This window comes from Lepisosteus oculatus, chromosome 23, assembly GCF_040954835.1.
Source record: "Lepisosteus oculatus isolate fLepOcu1 chromosome 23, fLepOcu1.hap2, whole genome shotgun sequence".
Classification (NCBI taxonomy): Eukaryota; Metazoa; Chordata; class Actinopteri; order Semionotiformes; family Lepisosteidae; genus Lepisosteus; species Lepisosteus oculatus.
The window spans coordinates 756,669-772,173 of record NC_090718.1 but is presented as its reverse complement, the minus strand read 5'-3'; the positions used below and the strand labels follow the sequence as shown (position 1 = coordinate 772,173).

General features: G+C 47.3%; 1 protein-coding gene across 3 annotated transcripts in view; it reads left to right on the top strand.

Annotated features, from left to right (window-relative positions):
- LOC138224561 (uncharacterized) overlaps nt 1–8,593 on the top strand; it is a 277,799-nt gene extending 269,206 nt beyond the window's left edge. For all 3 annotated transcript variants that reach the window (XM_069182447.1, XM_069182446.1, XM_069182448.1), the window contains 5 exons: nt 5,023–5,112; nt 5,552–5,570; nt 6,010–6,047; nt 6,694–6,731; nt 8,134–8,593. In XM_069182447.1, coding sequence (XP_069038548.1) covers nt 5,023–5,112; nt 5,552–5,570; nt 6,010–6,047; nt 6,694–6,731; nt 8,134–8,397 — 449 coding nt within the window. In that variant the 3' untranslated portion in view covers nt 8,398–8,593. The remainder of the gene's footprint in view (nt 1–5,022; nt 5,113–5,551; nt 5,571–6,009; nt 6,048–6,693; nt 6,732–8,133) is intronic.
- Nucleotides 8,594–15,505: the final 6,912 nt, after the last annotated feature.

Below are 15,505 nucleotides of genomic sequence, written 5' to 3'. Positions count from 1 at the left end.
CGGGTGCAGATGAGGTTCAGGAGCTGCCGGATTTCTCCCAGCTCCAAACCACTCGGGACCGCTGGTCTGGCCAGGGCTGCGGCGTAGCTGTGCAGGAGGGGCTCGGTCCGGCTCTGTTGTTGTGCTGGGTGGGGAGGGGTTGTGGTTCTGGTCCGGTTCAGCTGCTGGTCTGGGTGAGGGGCATGGGGTGGGGCGCTGGTTCTGGTCCTGTTCGGTCGTTGGTCTGGGTTGGAGGGCTGTAGGGTGGTGCTGGTTCTGTTCTTTGTGGGTTGAGCTGGTCTGGGTTGGGGGTGTGGGTGCTGGGGCGTTCCTCTTGTAGTCCTCCTGTTTCTCTCTGGGATGCTGTTTGGGTGTCTGCCCAGTGTGGTGTCTTTCAGAGTTTTTGTGAAGAGTCCAATGGTCTGTTTTTTGAGGTGTTTATGGTCGTGTAGATGCTGTGGTCCAAGGGTGGAGTGATGGGCCAGATAGACGTTTGGGAGCAGGGCGCAGCACCGTGAGATCTCGGCATTGATTCTCTGGATGGTGTGGTGCTGCTCGTCCTGTCTCGGGAGCAGGGTGGAGATGACAATTCGGGCGCGAGGGAACTCCTGTATGGCCCTCTCTGCCACTCTCCTGATGGACTGGGCCACCTGCTCCCTCTGGGTCCTCAAGTCGTTGGTGCCGGTGTGGATGATGATGTGCTGAGGGGCTCCCAGTACCGACCTGGACAGCAGCTGCAGGGCCTTCTCTGTCGTCGGACACCAGAGCTTTGCTGTTTGTAATCCCGGGAAGAGCCTGTGCTCATCGATGTACCTCCCGTTGGAGTCGATGAGAAGGGCTACTTCCATGCGTCTGCCTCTGGTGTCCAGTCTGCTGGAGGGGCGCTGTGCTGCCGGGCGGGGGGCTGCTTGGGGGGGTGGAGTGTGTGAGGTGGAGGAGTTGGGTGGGGCCGGGTGTGTGTGTGGGTCACCCTGAGTGTTCGGCAAGGTGGATGTGCTTTTGGGCAGTAGAGTTGTGAGGGGATTTGGGGTGCCAGGGGGTGCAGTGGGTGTGGTGTTTGCTACGGTGGGGGTACTGGGTAAGTGGGAGTTGGTGGTGGGGGTTGTAGGGGTGTCAGGTTGTGTGGAGGTGGGTGTGTCTTTGCGGGTTGGTGGTGGGTGTTGTGAGTTGTGTGTTCTGGGTCTCAGGGCTGTTCTGTTGCAGTCAGGGCTGCAGTGGGAAGTAGTGAGTTTCCTCAGCTGGTCTTTGAGAGTCTTCCTTGTCCTCTCCGCGAGCTGCAGCTCCTCTCTCAGCTCTGCTACTTCCGACTGCAGCTTACTGTTGTCCCGCAGCAGCTCCTCCATCTGTGCCCTGAGCTGTTTGTTGGAGGTTTTACATTCATTCCTGTGTTTGTTAACCTCGTCTCTTAGCTGTTGTGCTGTCTGCCCCTCTGTGAGTCTCCCCAGCATCAGCTCCTTGAACTCAGTGAAGTCCAGCTCCAGAGCAGAGAGTTTCTCTCTCAGGAGGCGCACTGTGCTGTGGTCACAGGGGGGTTGGTGTGGGCTGTGTGTGTCCGGGTGGTGTGTTTCCGTGTTGCCGAGGGCTACACTTTTGCTGGGCTGTTCTGTGGCTGAGGCTGTGTTTGTGGGCTCCGAGTCAGGTGGAGCTGAACTCTCCGGTGTGGCGGGCATCAGGCTGCTGGGTCTCTCTCCTGTTTCTGGGGGAGGTTTCTCCAGGTCGGCCTGTGTTTTAAGGTCTGTGAACTTTTCCTCGAAAAGCTCCAGAGCGGCCTCACTGCCCTGTATCATCACTGTACCATTGTGGTAGGTGTTGACAGTCAGGACAGTGTCTTCTACCTCGCTGTCGCCCCCTATGGAGATTTGCCTGCCTTTGCTGATGCCCCTTCTGGTGGTGTTTGTATAATTCTTACACACAGCTGTGTGCCAGGCATTCGGATGCTCAGTAAAAAAGAGCAGGTTGGTTTTTATGTGCTTTTCTCCTGCCTGGCAGTAGTCAGCAATGAGGGTCTCTGGGTTTTCTTTCATCCAGGAGTCTTTGTACTGTTTCCTGGTCTTAACGGTTTTCACGTCCTCAGGGTACTGGAGTACTGTGCTGAGGGGGCAGGGCTGGTCCAGTGGGGCTGTGTTCTGCTCTGTACTCATCTTGCTCTTTTAAATACAATGGGCCCAGGTGAGAAGAGCAAACAGACGGCCTGGCTCGGGCGTTTTGAATACAATCAGCCCCCTGTTGCTTGGGAACAGGTTCTTCAACTTTGGCCTTTTGAGTGTAGTGGGCCCAAGTGGTATTTTGTTTAATTTAAACTTTAAGGTACCTTTTTCTAAAGACTTTTTAAACTTTTATCTAGCAAAGCAGTTCAATTTTTTAGAGGCTTCTTCAAGAAAGGAGAAGAAAGAACAGGGCTTACCAGGTGTTTTTCGTGTTGATGGCTGAGTTCTTGGCTTCTCTTGATGCTGCTTGTATTTTCCCTTTCCTTCTTGTTTCCTTTGGTGTACTTTTTCTCTTTCTTTCTTTCTTTCTTGTCTTCTTATTCTTATATCCTTGTTTTAATGATTCCTTTTCTGTTTGTTCCTCTTCATCTCTTGGGGATTTTTCTTTTTGGAGTTTTTCCTCAGGTCCTTTATCCTCAGGTGTAGCTGTGTCTTATAGTTGATCTTCAGTTTTTTAGATGTTTGCTTTGTTGATTTTTTTTTTCCAATGGCAAATTTACTTTACTTCTGTAGTTTTCTTTAGTTTTGTTAGATGTTGCCTTATTCCTAGACTATTTGTTCAGTTCCAGAAAACAATAAAATCTCAAAGAAATTAGGAGCTCATCTTCTGTGCTGCCTCTCTCTCTCAATTCAATTCAATTCAAGGTGCTTTATTAGCATGACCGATGGGTACAATCAGTGTTGCCAAAGCAAATAAAAATAATAAAATTAACATAGAACAAAACAAAAAATAGAAGTAAAATAAAATCTACAGACATGTTACAGACATTTACAACAAAGACATATTATATAATATTGACATACTGTAGGCAGCTGGAGCATTATTGGGAGACGGACTCACTGTTCCTCAGGCTGTGACAGGAGATCACATACTGGGCTGCCAGATCAACTGAGTTCCCTCCTCCCTCTCCCAGTAGGATTGGGACCTGTTGTGGTTTTGGCAGGTGTGGGAACTCTGGGATTAGATTTCTGAATTTCGGGAAGAATGTTTCTCTAATCCCAGAGTATCTGTCACAGTGCAGTAGGAAGTGCACCTCTGTCTCTATTTCTCCCTGCTGGCAGTGGGAGCACAGCCTGTCCTCTCTGGGCAGCCAGGTCTGCCTGTGTCGCCCAGTTTCTATGGCCAGGTTGTGGTCACTGAGCCTGTACTTCGTCAGGGTCTGTTTCTGTTTGTTATTTTTTATTTTGGTCAAATATTCAGCTAGTGTGTATTGTCTGTTTAAGGTTCTGTAGCATTCCAGTTTATGTTGTGTTTGTGTGTGTATGTCCCAGTGTGTGAGATATTGCTGTTTGATCTGTGCTGTGATGTGGTTGAGTCTGGGTTGTGGTGCTCTAGCAGTGCTGTCCTGAGGCTGGTTAGTGTTGGTGTGGCTCAGGTCGGTGAGCCTCAGGACCAGCTGGCTCAGGGGGCTCTGTTTTGGGCTCAGCTCTTGGCTCAGCAGGGCTTTGTGGTGGTAGGAATTTTGGTCGCTGTTTTTTAGGTGTAGCCAATACTTTAATATTCTTTTCTGTATGTTTATCAATAGTGGGTACTGGCCTAATTCGGCCCTGCACCCGTTGTTAGGAGTTTTTCTCTGCACACGGAGGATGATTCTACAGATCTCCATGTGCAGAGTTTCTGTGGGGTGTTTGTCCCATTGGGTGTAATCCTGGTCTGTGAGGGGACCCCAAACTTCACTGCCGTATAGGGCAATGGGTTGGATTACACTTTCAAATATTTGGAGCCAGATTCTTGTTGGTGGGTTGATGTTGAAGAGCCTCCTTCTTATTGCGTAGAAAGCCCTGAGTGCCTTCTCCCTCAGTGCCTTCACTGCCAGGTCAAAACTCCCGGAAGAGCTGATGGTGAGACCGAGATATGTGTAGCTGGATGTGTGCTCCAATGTGTTCTTGTTCAGTGTGAATTTGTACCTGTTTCCCTGAGGTCTGGCTTTCTTCTGGAAAACCATAACTCTGGTCTTGTCCAGATTGACTGTCAGTGCCCAGGTCTGACAGTACTGCTCCAGCAGTGCCAGCAGTGCTCTCTCTCTCTCTCTCTCTCTCTCTCTCTCTCTCTGTCTGTGTGCTAGAGTCTCTGTGTCCCTGTCAATACCAGCAGCTCTGAGCTGAGCAGCTCTGAGCTGAGCAGAGAGGTGAGAACAGCCTGAGCTCTTCTCTCTCTGTCTGTGTGCTAGAGTCTCTGTGTCCCTGTCAATACCAGCAGCTCTGAGCTGAGCAGAGAGGTGAGAACAGCCTGAGCTCTTCTCTCTCTGTCTGTGTGCTAGAGTCTCTGTGTCCCTGTCAATATTAGCAGCTCTGAGCTGAGCAGAGAGGTGAGAACAGCCTGAGCTCTTCTCTCTCTGTCTGTGTGCTAGAGTCTCTGTGTCCCTGTCAATACCAGCAGCTCTGAGCTGAGCAGAGAGGTGAGAACAGCCTGAGCTCTTCTCTCTCTGTCTGTCTGCTAGAGGTTCTGTAGGACAGAGTGACCTGCTGTTACCCTGTCATTGTGGAGACTGTACTGTAGCACAGAGTCCACTGAGCCCTGCAGGGTCTCTAACTCACCAGCAGTTCTGAACATACTGGATACTCGCCCTGACCTCTGACCTCTCTGGACTGTCAGTGCTGACCTCTCTGGATTGTCAGTGCTGACCTCTGACCTTTCTGGACTGTCAGTGCTGACCTCTCTGGATTGTCAGTGCTGACCTCTAACCTTTCTGGACTGTCAGTGCTGACCTCTGACCTTTCTGGACTGTCAGTGCTGACCTCTCACCTCTCTGGAGTGTCAGTGCTGGGGTTCATGGTTGAGGATCCCTGAGACAGACATTCTTTCTCAACTTGCTCTCTGTCTTCTTTTCCACAGAAGACCAGTCGCTGATGTGGAAGATTGGTGTCACAGCTGGGCTCTTCCTCCTGGTGGGGGTGATGGTGATTGGACTGTGGTTTTGGTGCAGTGAGTATCTTTCTAACAGCGCTGGACTGTGTGTCTATACTGCTGTGAGATCACTGGACTGTGGGTCTGAACTGGTGTAGAGTCACTGGACTGTGTGTCTGTACTCTGTGAGATCACTGGACTGGAGTCACTGGGCTGTGGGTCTGTACTGCTGTGAGATCACTGGACTGGAGTCACTGGGCTGTGGGTCTGTACTGGTGTAGAGTCACTGGACTGTGTGTCTGTACTGCTGTGAGATCACTGGACTGGAGTCACTGGGCTGTGGGTCTGTACTGGTGTAGAGTCACTGTACTGTGTATCTGGACTGGTGTAGAGTCAATTGGAAGTGTATCTGGACTGGTGTAGAGTCACTGGATTAGTCTAGAATTACTATACTGGTATCTTATTACTGGAGTATATATGAATATAATATATCAGTTTCTTTATTTGTCTTTTTCAGAGAGGAAGAATTCGAGAGGGTGAGATCTTCTTTCTCTCCATACCTTCCTGACTGATAAGGCTCATGTCTTGTCCTGACAGAGACCGGGACACTGCTGTGTGAGCAGAGGGCAGTATTGATCCACAGGGAGCTTGATAACTCGTTTTATAACACTCCCAGTTTAGACTGTGACGGACCGTTCAGTTGGTGCAAATACGTGCTGTGTGTTCATATATCAGGAAACACTCCGCTCTGAAGGAAACCTTTGGGAATCCAATTGGGAAAGCGATGAGGAATTCAGAAAGCACGTTCTGAGTAAGAAACTCCCGAAGTGGAGGTGAATTCTGAGGATGTTTCTGGGAAGGTTAATAGTGGAATAATCAGTTCTTGCCACGATGACAGTGAAACAGCCTGCCTGCCACTGTTCGTGCTGGTCTGTGTGGATTCATGTCTCTTGTCTCCTGTCTGTGTCTCTGCAGGCGGTCTGCTTCCAGCGAAGTCCCTGCAGATTGTCCGTGTAGGTATCAGTGCTGACCAGGAATATACCTTTGTGTCTGTTAGTACATTATATTACAGTACAGTGTAGATCAGGCTCTGTAGATACAGTATAGTCTGGACCTGCTCTGTAGATACAGTACAGTGTAGATCAGGCTCTGTAGATACAGTACAGTGTGGACCTGCTCTGTAGATACAGTACAGTGTGGATCAGGCTCTGTAGATACAGTACAGTGTGGACCTGCTCTGTAGATACAGTACAGTGTGGATCAGGCTCTGTAGATACAGTACAGTGTGGATCTGCTCTGTAGATACAGTACAGTGTAGATCAGGCTCTGTAGATACAGTACAGTCTGGACCTGCTCTGTAGATACAGTACAGTGTGGACCTGCTCTGTAGATACAGTACAGTGTGGATCAGACTCTGTAGATACAGTACAGTGTAGATCAGGCTCTGTAGATACAGTACATAAAACTGTTCTATGTAGGCTAGTACCACCTAAAAGTCAAAGGAAGTCCTCTCTCTCTCTCTCAGTGACAGTAGGTTCTCAATGTTAATGTGGACCAGAATGTGAACAGACTAAAATTCCTACAAACTGAGTGTTTATCTGTGACTGAGAAATCCTGTTTCTTTTGTCCCCTTGTGGTAAAAGATTTATTTTCTTACAGATGCTCTTGTCATGACTCCAGGCTCCAGCGATAATACAGTAAGTACAGTATAAAACTAGAATATAATTAACAAGACACCGTCGACTGATCTTACACTCCGTACAAAGTATTATACAGGAGTACTGACCCAGTACAGTCCCCTGAACTCACACTAGAGTATTATACAGGAGTACTGACCCAGTACAGTCATCTGATCTCACACTAGAGTATTATACAGGAGTACTGACCCAGTACAGTCCCCTGAACTCACACTAGAGTATTATACAGGAGTACTGACCCAGTACAGTCATCTGATCTCACACTAGAGTATTATACAGGAGTACTGACCCGGTACAGTCCCCTGAACTCACACTAGAGTATTATACAGGAGTAATGTCCCAGTATAGTTATCTAAACTCACACTAGAGTATTATACAAGAGTACTGACCCAGTATAGTTATCCAAACTCACACTAGAGTATTATACAGGAGTACTGACCCAGTACAGTCATCTGAACTCACACTAGAGTATTAAACAGGAGTACTGGCCCAGTACAGTCCCCTGAACTCACACTAGAGTATTATACAGGAATACTGACCCAGTACAGTCCCCTGAACTCACACTAGAGTACTATACAGGAGTACTGTCCCAGTATAGTTATCTAAACTCACACTAGAGTATTATACAGGAGTACTGTCCCAGTATAGTTATCTAAACTCACACTAGAGTATTATACAGGAGTACTGTCCCAGTATAGTTATCTAAACTCACACTAGAGTATTATACAAGAGTACTGACCCAGTATAGTTATCCAAACTCACACTATAGTATTATACAGGAGTACTGACCCAGTACAGTCCCCTGAACTCACACTAGAGTATTATACAGGAGTACTGGCCCTGTACAATGATCTGAACTCACACTAGGGTATTATACAGGAGTACTGACCCAGTACAGTGTTCTGATCTCTCACTATTATACAGTATTGCTGATTGTGAAGTGTTGTGGAAAGGTGGAACAGTGTCATTGTATTGATGCTACTTGCTTGACTTTGGAAGTGCTGTTACACAGTATTGGTTGCTCTACCTCTGAAATGAATTCATTCATTTAGTTGTTTGTTCCTGTAATTTATCCAGACCACTTGGTTGGTCTCTGATCACCTAAAAGAGCAAATTGCAGAGGCCTGTAGGACACGTCCCAGTCTAAACGCTAGAAGGAACCCCATGTGCTGTGACAGCTGTTTCACTGGCTGCTAGTGCCCACCCAGGCTCTGTCTGTCGTTCACCGCGGCTGGGACTGAGCCACTGAAGCTTTCACCCCTCTGAGCTCATCGGGCAGAGCCGAGGCACGTCAGCGCAACAGCTGTAGCTGCACACAGGCACCGCGAGTTTCCGAGATCTGCTCCAGTACGTCTCTGTGATCACCTGTCCATCGATCCGCAACTCCGTCTGTCTCCTGCAGGCTGCACAGGACGTCACCTACTGCACCATCCCAGATCGGCCCTCGCCTGCAGCTCATGGGCCGGTTCAGGCTGGACAAGACATCACCTACTCCACAATCCCAGATCGGCCCTCGCCCGCAGCTCATGGGCCGGTTCAGGCTGGACAAGACATCACCTACTCCACAATCCCAGATCTGTCCTCGCCTGCAGCTCACGGGCCAGTTCAGGCTGGACAAGACATCACCTACTCCACAATCTCAGATCTGCCCTCCTCTACATCATAAGGGGCTGTTCAGACAGCATAGGAGCACTGTGGGAGCAGAAGAGTTCACCTACTCACACAGACTGGACTGAGCATTGAGTGTACAGCTATGCTCAGGCCTGTGTATTGAGCTGTACAGCTGTGCTCAGGCCTGTGTATTGTGAGCTGTACAGCTGTTTTATATGCACACTTACTCAATAAATTGACAATTGAAGTGATGTGTTTTTGTTCCTAGAGTTTGTGTGTGCTTTGAAAGGTTCTGGGCCTTGAAACTCCGGGATGTTGGTGAGTTTACAGACGCAAGACATTTTTCTGGGTTTCTGGGTTTAATTGCATCTAAACACAAGCAAGACAGAGGTTTCCAGGCTCTGCTCCGAGTTTAACTGGCAGACCTGACACTACTGGATTAAATCCTCTAGAAATCACGTTTCTAGACTTTTATCAAACACTTCAAAAGCCTGTGTCACACACCTGTTGCTACGCTATATAATAGAGTGTTCAAGAGATCACAGAGCTGGTATTATGACTATATTGCACTCTTGGGTATTAATATGAAGAGCACTTGGGATTTGTTTGCAATCCCGTGTTTATTCCAATAAAATCCTGGAGAATGACATCTCCGATGGAACCGATCCGGTCCGGTCCAGGGGGCCGCAGTCCCTGTTCGGTCCGGCCGGCGGGGCCCGGCTCCTCGCCCCCTCCTGCTTCTGGCGGAAGTTCAGTCGTTGGAGAGGCGACCTGTGGGGTTTCTGGAAAGAGAGAACAGTGTTGCGGTGCCTCTTGCTTCCCAGTCATCTCAACCTCCCGGCCCGTCGACCCCTGACCCCGCTGAAGAGGTCGGGGCGGTGGCGTGAGAGAGAGGGAAGTGCGGTTTTATTTCGCCTGTGCGGAGAGTTTTTCTGGCCCCGGCGGACGAGTCCTCGGAATGAGTCATCCGCGATCTCGGCGGGCGAGAGCTGCCAGCCAGACACCGGGGTGTCTTGCCTTCGCTTGGGCCGGCTCGTCTGGAGCAGCAGTACCGGTTCCGACCAGCAAGACGCAGCTGCAGCATTCAACACAAAAAGATTTGCTGTCTGCAGGTTTCTCCAGCCCCTCTCCGGCACGAGTAGGGGGGGTTGTGTTGGGTGAAATGGCAGGGCTCACAGCCAGCCTGGCCGGGGAGTGGGGGAGGACACTGGGACAGCAGGAGACAACCCCACGCTGCCGAGGGAGAACATGCAAACTCCACACATACAGAGCACCCCCTAGTCAAGTCTCGAACCCGGGACAGAGAGAGCCAAGGAGGCAGCCCTCACGTTTATTACAGGAACACGGACGCTGTTCTCTATATCAAGTTAGAGTGGAGTGTAAAGGCAGTGTAGGGTCTGTGAACTGTTACCCAGCAACGGTGAAATTTCCAGCTGAGGAAACAGAGCAGTGAAAAATCCAGGACCGAGCAGCTCCAGAGACACTGTTCTCCTATGGGTGCAGGTCAGGCTGGCCGACAGTACTGTGCTAAACCGATCTGAAGAAGCCTGCAAAGTGCACCATACAACTAATTAACCCCGAGTACCCCCCAAAAGCTCTGACACAATCTGTGTCGACTCACAAACGATGCACACACACGCACACAATTTCTAAACATGCACGTGTTTAATCTCAGATTGAAGGCTCACACTGAACTCTCGTGAGCTACAGGAAGGTCAACGTTGGCACAGACAGGAGGGTCAGTTATGAGCTTGTTCAGGGATCCGAGTGTATTAAATAGAGCAGTTTGTGCCTGTGGCTCGACTGTGCTTACAGACCGAGGACCACAGGACATGCCAATAACCACAGAATGAAGAATTAGACATCCTTTTTCTCGGTTCTTCATCCTCACATTGTAAAAGGATGAGGGCTCATATTCACCATCACACCACTACTGGATAAAATCCTCTAGAAATCGCGTTGCTACACTTTCACATAGGCGTTACTTCATGATATAGCACAGCAAGAGCGTATGTATTTCAGAGACTAAATCCCAAGGAAAGGTTACCGGCGCCGCTGTCCTCCAGCCCCAGCAGACCAGAGCAGTCTGAGCTCGCGGGGACAGGGATGTCCGTCTTCTGCAGTCCAGAGACTCACTGTCCCCACACCAGGCTGCGCCCGGCTGGGACATGACTCGCTGACACAGCGTGATCATTTCATCGCCGAAACCTCTGACCCGCAGGCAAGAGCGCCCCCTGGCGGCCAGCAGCAGCCTGTCCAGTCCCTACCCTGCGCCGTCTTCCTCAGGAGTCGGGAAGGAAAGGAAGAGGCAGACTGTGTCCAGACTCTGGCTGGACAGGGAGGGAGGTAAGAGCGCTTGTGTCTGGGAGCTCAGGGTGACAGCAGTGCAGGAGGGAAGGTGAACATCCTGACAGGAGGACAGGAGCTGACAGAGAGGGGCAAGAGGGGCTGAGAGCCGGAGAAGATCCCAGCAGGGCAATAACAACACATTGACAATAATACAGAATCTACCCTTCTCTCCACTAGAGTATTGATTCAGTCAGCTCACACTGAGTGAGAACACTGGCCACAGCAGAATTAAAGACCAACTGAAATCTAGAAATCTGTTCAAGACAGACGAGTTACAGACAGGCAGAGGATCAGAAACTGTAAAAGAACTGACAGCAGAAGCATGATTAACAGAAAAGAGACTATAATTATGTTAGAAAAGTGTTTAAGAGAATCCCAGGAAACCCTCAGTTTAATAGAGTAACAGGAGGAAGGGGTGTTCATTATTACACAATGTCTTGTACATTACAAATTAGAGAAAACGCTGACAAAAATATACAGTATAACTGCTTGTGTGGTTTCTGGAACTTTTGACTTGCTAACAATTTCAAAGAACAGTAAATGAAAATTGTTCCTGTGCCTTTTATATTCATGGTAAAGGTCTTTAGTTCACATGTTGCAGATATACGGTATAAAACTTGCCGAAGAATATTAATCAAGTAACACCCATAAGCAATTGGCCTAGGGTTAATGTGGGAAACACTGTTTGTATTTCTGGTGTTGCAGACAAAGTTCCCCTCCAGCAGCTTGTGTCTGTTACACTGAGGGTTGACTGTAGTTCCATTCAGTCTCACAGCTGCAGTGATTGTAGTCAGACAGTAACAGCACTGAGGTCACCTCTTCACTGAGATCTGTTAGTACATAAAGCACATGGATTCAATGAAAACAACCAAAACATGTCATAATTGTTAACTCATTTAAGTGAAATCAAAGCTCTTTGACTTTTGTGGAATAAGGTTTTACCACTATCAATATACAGAATGAAGCTGAAAATGGATCAAGATGACAATTCTCCCCAGTGAAGCCGGTGGACACAGTTCTGATCATAAATACAGATAATATCTCAACACTGCTGATGTAGGACAGAGGTCGTACTGTCTTCAGCTCCTCCTCTGAGCTGGGATGATCACATGTAGAAGAGTGAGGAGTGGGGATGCCATCAGCATCTGAACTCAGTCATTAAAACTCAAAGTCGAGCTGGGTCAGAGTACATTTCACACTCCAGTGAGTAAGAACGGTAGTACAGGACTGAACAGTGAAGTAGTGGAGTGAGCTCCACTGTTTCAGAAGCCCGAGCTCACACGCTGTTGCTCTTAGCCGCCACCAGGGGGCAGCCTGCAGCTACAGACGGCAGAGCCAGGTACACGGTCTGTATCCGCGGCTCTGCAGACAGCTGCTCCCACAGCCCGACAGCCCGCTCCTCTTGGTCAAGCCAGGGTACCAGTGAGCTGCCCAAGAGAGCTGACCCGGGCTGTGAAAGCAGCGCCCCGTCTGTCTGACGCCGTTCCCCGGTTCTTACCCGACATGTTGTCGATACCAGAGCAGCAGGCAGTAAAACTCTCCCCTCACTGTCACTGGGGCCTCGAGTCCTGGCCGAGCTCCGGACTGAGAGAGCTGGAGAGAAACGAGATGCAGAGAAAACACTGAAACTTACCTCTCGACTCGTACATGGTCCCGCCAGACTGACTGACTGTGATTTAGTGGACAAAACTGAAAAAAAGAGTGATGTTTGTTAGTCTCGAATTACATTTCAAGAGCAGTAGGAAGCAGCACGTTATATGAACGAATATTCACAGGATTCTGCAGACAACAGAAGCACAGCCCGGAGAAAATAATAAGAAAGAGTAGAAAATTATTGTAGAACAGTGACCTAATACAGGTTTAAATGCACAGAGCAGTAAAGCTTGAAAAGCGTTTGGACAGTTACTTACCACCGTCTGTCTTGCCCGCCTCTCGCACGAAAAAAGGATAATCAGGCGGGTCAGAATTTATAGGACCTGGAGCCCAAAGTGACCAATAAACAGGCGAGACGACATAATTCGCGGCTCTGCCCACCACAATCGTTAATAATATTCAATATATAGGCAGCGGCTTTACAATTAAACTAATTTGTAGTTCGTCCTCCCAACGCATGAGGGCGGTGCAGCCCCACCCTCTACTGTCAGGAGGCGTGACTTTCGGGCGAAACGTTATGAACTCTGATTGGCTGAGATTCTCATATGTAAATGAGCCCCGCCCCCAGTGTGGCTTCGATTTTATTGCGTTTTTAGTCTTTTTTTGGCCTATTTTTTAATGATATCGTTATGAAACATCACGGAATCGTTGCAGATTTAAAACTGGACGTTCCTGACTTTCAGCTAGTGAGTATCGAGCGATTTTGTGTTGTTTGTGTTTGATTAGCAAGATGGCGGCGGTAACTCCTCATTTGCATTTATTAAAATCAGTCGCTGTATTTTAATAATAATATAATAATAAACTTTATTTTATATAGCGCCTTTAAAGGTGGCTTCTCAAAGCGCTTTACAGGATGACAATAACAATAAATAAGAAGACTACAACAATAAATAAGAATATTTCACAAGATAGGACACAATTATAATTACAACAATACAACAATAACAATAGAGGAGACCGTGGAAGGTGGTACTAAGAAGAGCAGAGGGGTGAAGAATGGAACCAGTTCAGTAAAGGCTTTTCTGAAGAAGAAGGTTTTGAGTCTGGATTTGAAGGAGGTTAGAGAAGGTGACTCTCTAATATCCTTGGGCAAGGAGTTCCAGAGCTTGGGGGCATAGCAGGAGAAGGCCCTGTCGCCCACACAATGTAGACGGGCTTGGGGGACAGTAAGGAGGGCAGAATTTGAAGAGCGGAGGTTGCGAGGTGGGGAGTAGGGCGATAAAAGTTCAGACAGGTATTGAGGTGCCAAGCCATGCAGAGCCTTATAGGTGAGCATGAGGATTTTAAAGTCTACGCGGAATTTGACCGGAAGCCAGTGCAAGGACTCCAGGATAGGAGTAATGTGAACACTTGCACTAGACCTGGTCAGGATTCTGGCTGCTGAATTTTGGACATACTGCAGCTTGTTCAGGGTAGATTTAGATACCCCAGGGAGTAGAGCGTAGTCAATTCGAGAGAATACAAATATGTTGATCAGCTTTTCAGCCACAGTTAATGATAGCATAGGGCGTAGTCTTGCGATATTTCTAAGGTGAAAAAAAGATGTTTTGATAGTATGCTATTCATGTGGGTCGAATGTTAAGCCAGAATCGAATATATCCCCAAGGTTTTTCAATTTTGATTGGAGCTCAAGTACAGAGCCATCTACAGACAGGGTTACAGGACTGGCTTTACGAAGTTGATGGGGGGTGCCAATAAACATGACTTCAGTCTTGTCACAGTTAAGATGAAGGAAGTTTTAATGAGCTGATTTGCATTTCTCTTGTTAATATGAACTAGAAAATTAGTTTTTGGCTAAAATTGTTTTTTATTTTTAAGGTTTTTAATGTTTGAACTGAATTAAAACGCTCAATTTGCTTTAGTGTGGAAAAGTGATTTTCTGTGGTGGTTTTTGTAAGATGTTTGTTAATTCTTATTTGCCCACAATTTGCATTTATTAAAATCGTGCACTAGTTACTTGTATTTTAATGAGTTATATGTATAAGTGTTAATATTAAATAAAAACAATTCTTGTGAAAATAACGTTATTTTTTCAAGTTTACTGTGTGAACTCTTGTCTTTTTTTCTACTGCTTGTTTTGCCAGTAAGATGTCGGCATTAACACTCTCATATGTATTTAAAATTGTATTAAAATCAGTTGACCAGTCACTTGTATTTTAATAACTTCTATTTTAATGATTTATATTTTTTGTTGTTTATGTTTTGTTATTTTTTGCTTTGGAAAGTGTTTTCACTCGAGTGCTTTTTGGTTTCTAAAATGTATGTTTACACTTGTACTGAACACAAATACATTTTAAATGTATTTTACTTCTGGCTTATTTTTATTTTTTAGAGAATGTTTTTTAAAAATTAACAATTAATATTCTGATTATGCTAATTATCTAAAATGAGAAAAATGTTTATGTATCAAGTGAATTAAGGTTCATTAGCATTAAGCAAATCTCACCCAGGGCTGGTCTTGGAGATGGGCTTCTGCGATTGGGCTGTCTTGTCACTTGTCAATCATAAAAAGAATGGCGTCATTTTTTGTGGGGGGGGGGGGGGGGGGGGGTGTTGCGATTTGATTGACAGATCTTTCAACCAATCAGAATAGAGAAAATGGGGTTTTATCCCATAACTGAAGTGGTGCTTCAACCTGACCAATCACCTTGGAGGTGGGCTCTACTCTAAACATTTTGATTGGTTGGCGTGACATCATCATTTGGTGACAACCTCTCATGAATAATATGACACCCCCTACTTAATTACAGGACATGCCCCTTCATTAACCATGTGAATATTCATTGTGGGCGGTGCTCGGTCCTCGTTTTGTTTATAATAATAATAATAATTGCTTACACTTATATAGCGCTTTTCTGGACACTCCACTCAAAGCGCTTTACAGGTAATGGGGACTCCCCTCCACCACCACCTGTGTGCAGCCCCACCTGGATGATGCGACGGCAGCCATAGTGCGCCAGAACGCTCACCACACACCAGCTCTCAGTGGGGAGGAGAGCAGAGTGATGAAGCCAATTCACAGAGGGGGATTATTAGGGGCCATGATTGGTAAGTGCCAATGGGGAAATCTGGCCAGGACGCCGGGGTTACACCCCTACTCTTTTCGAGAAACGCCCTGGGATTTTTAATGACGCAGAGAGTCAGGACCTCGGTTTTACGTC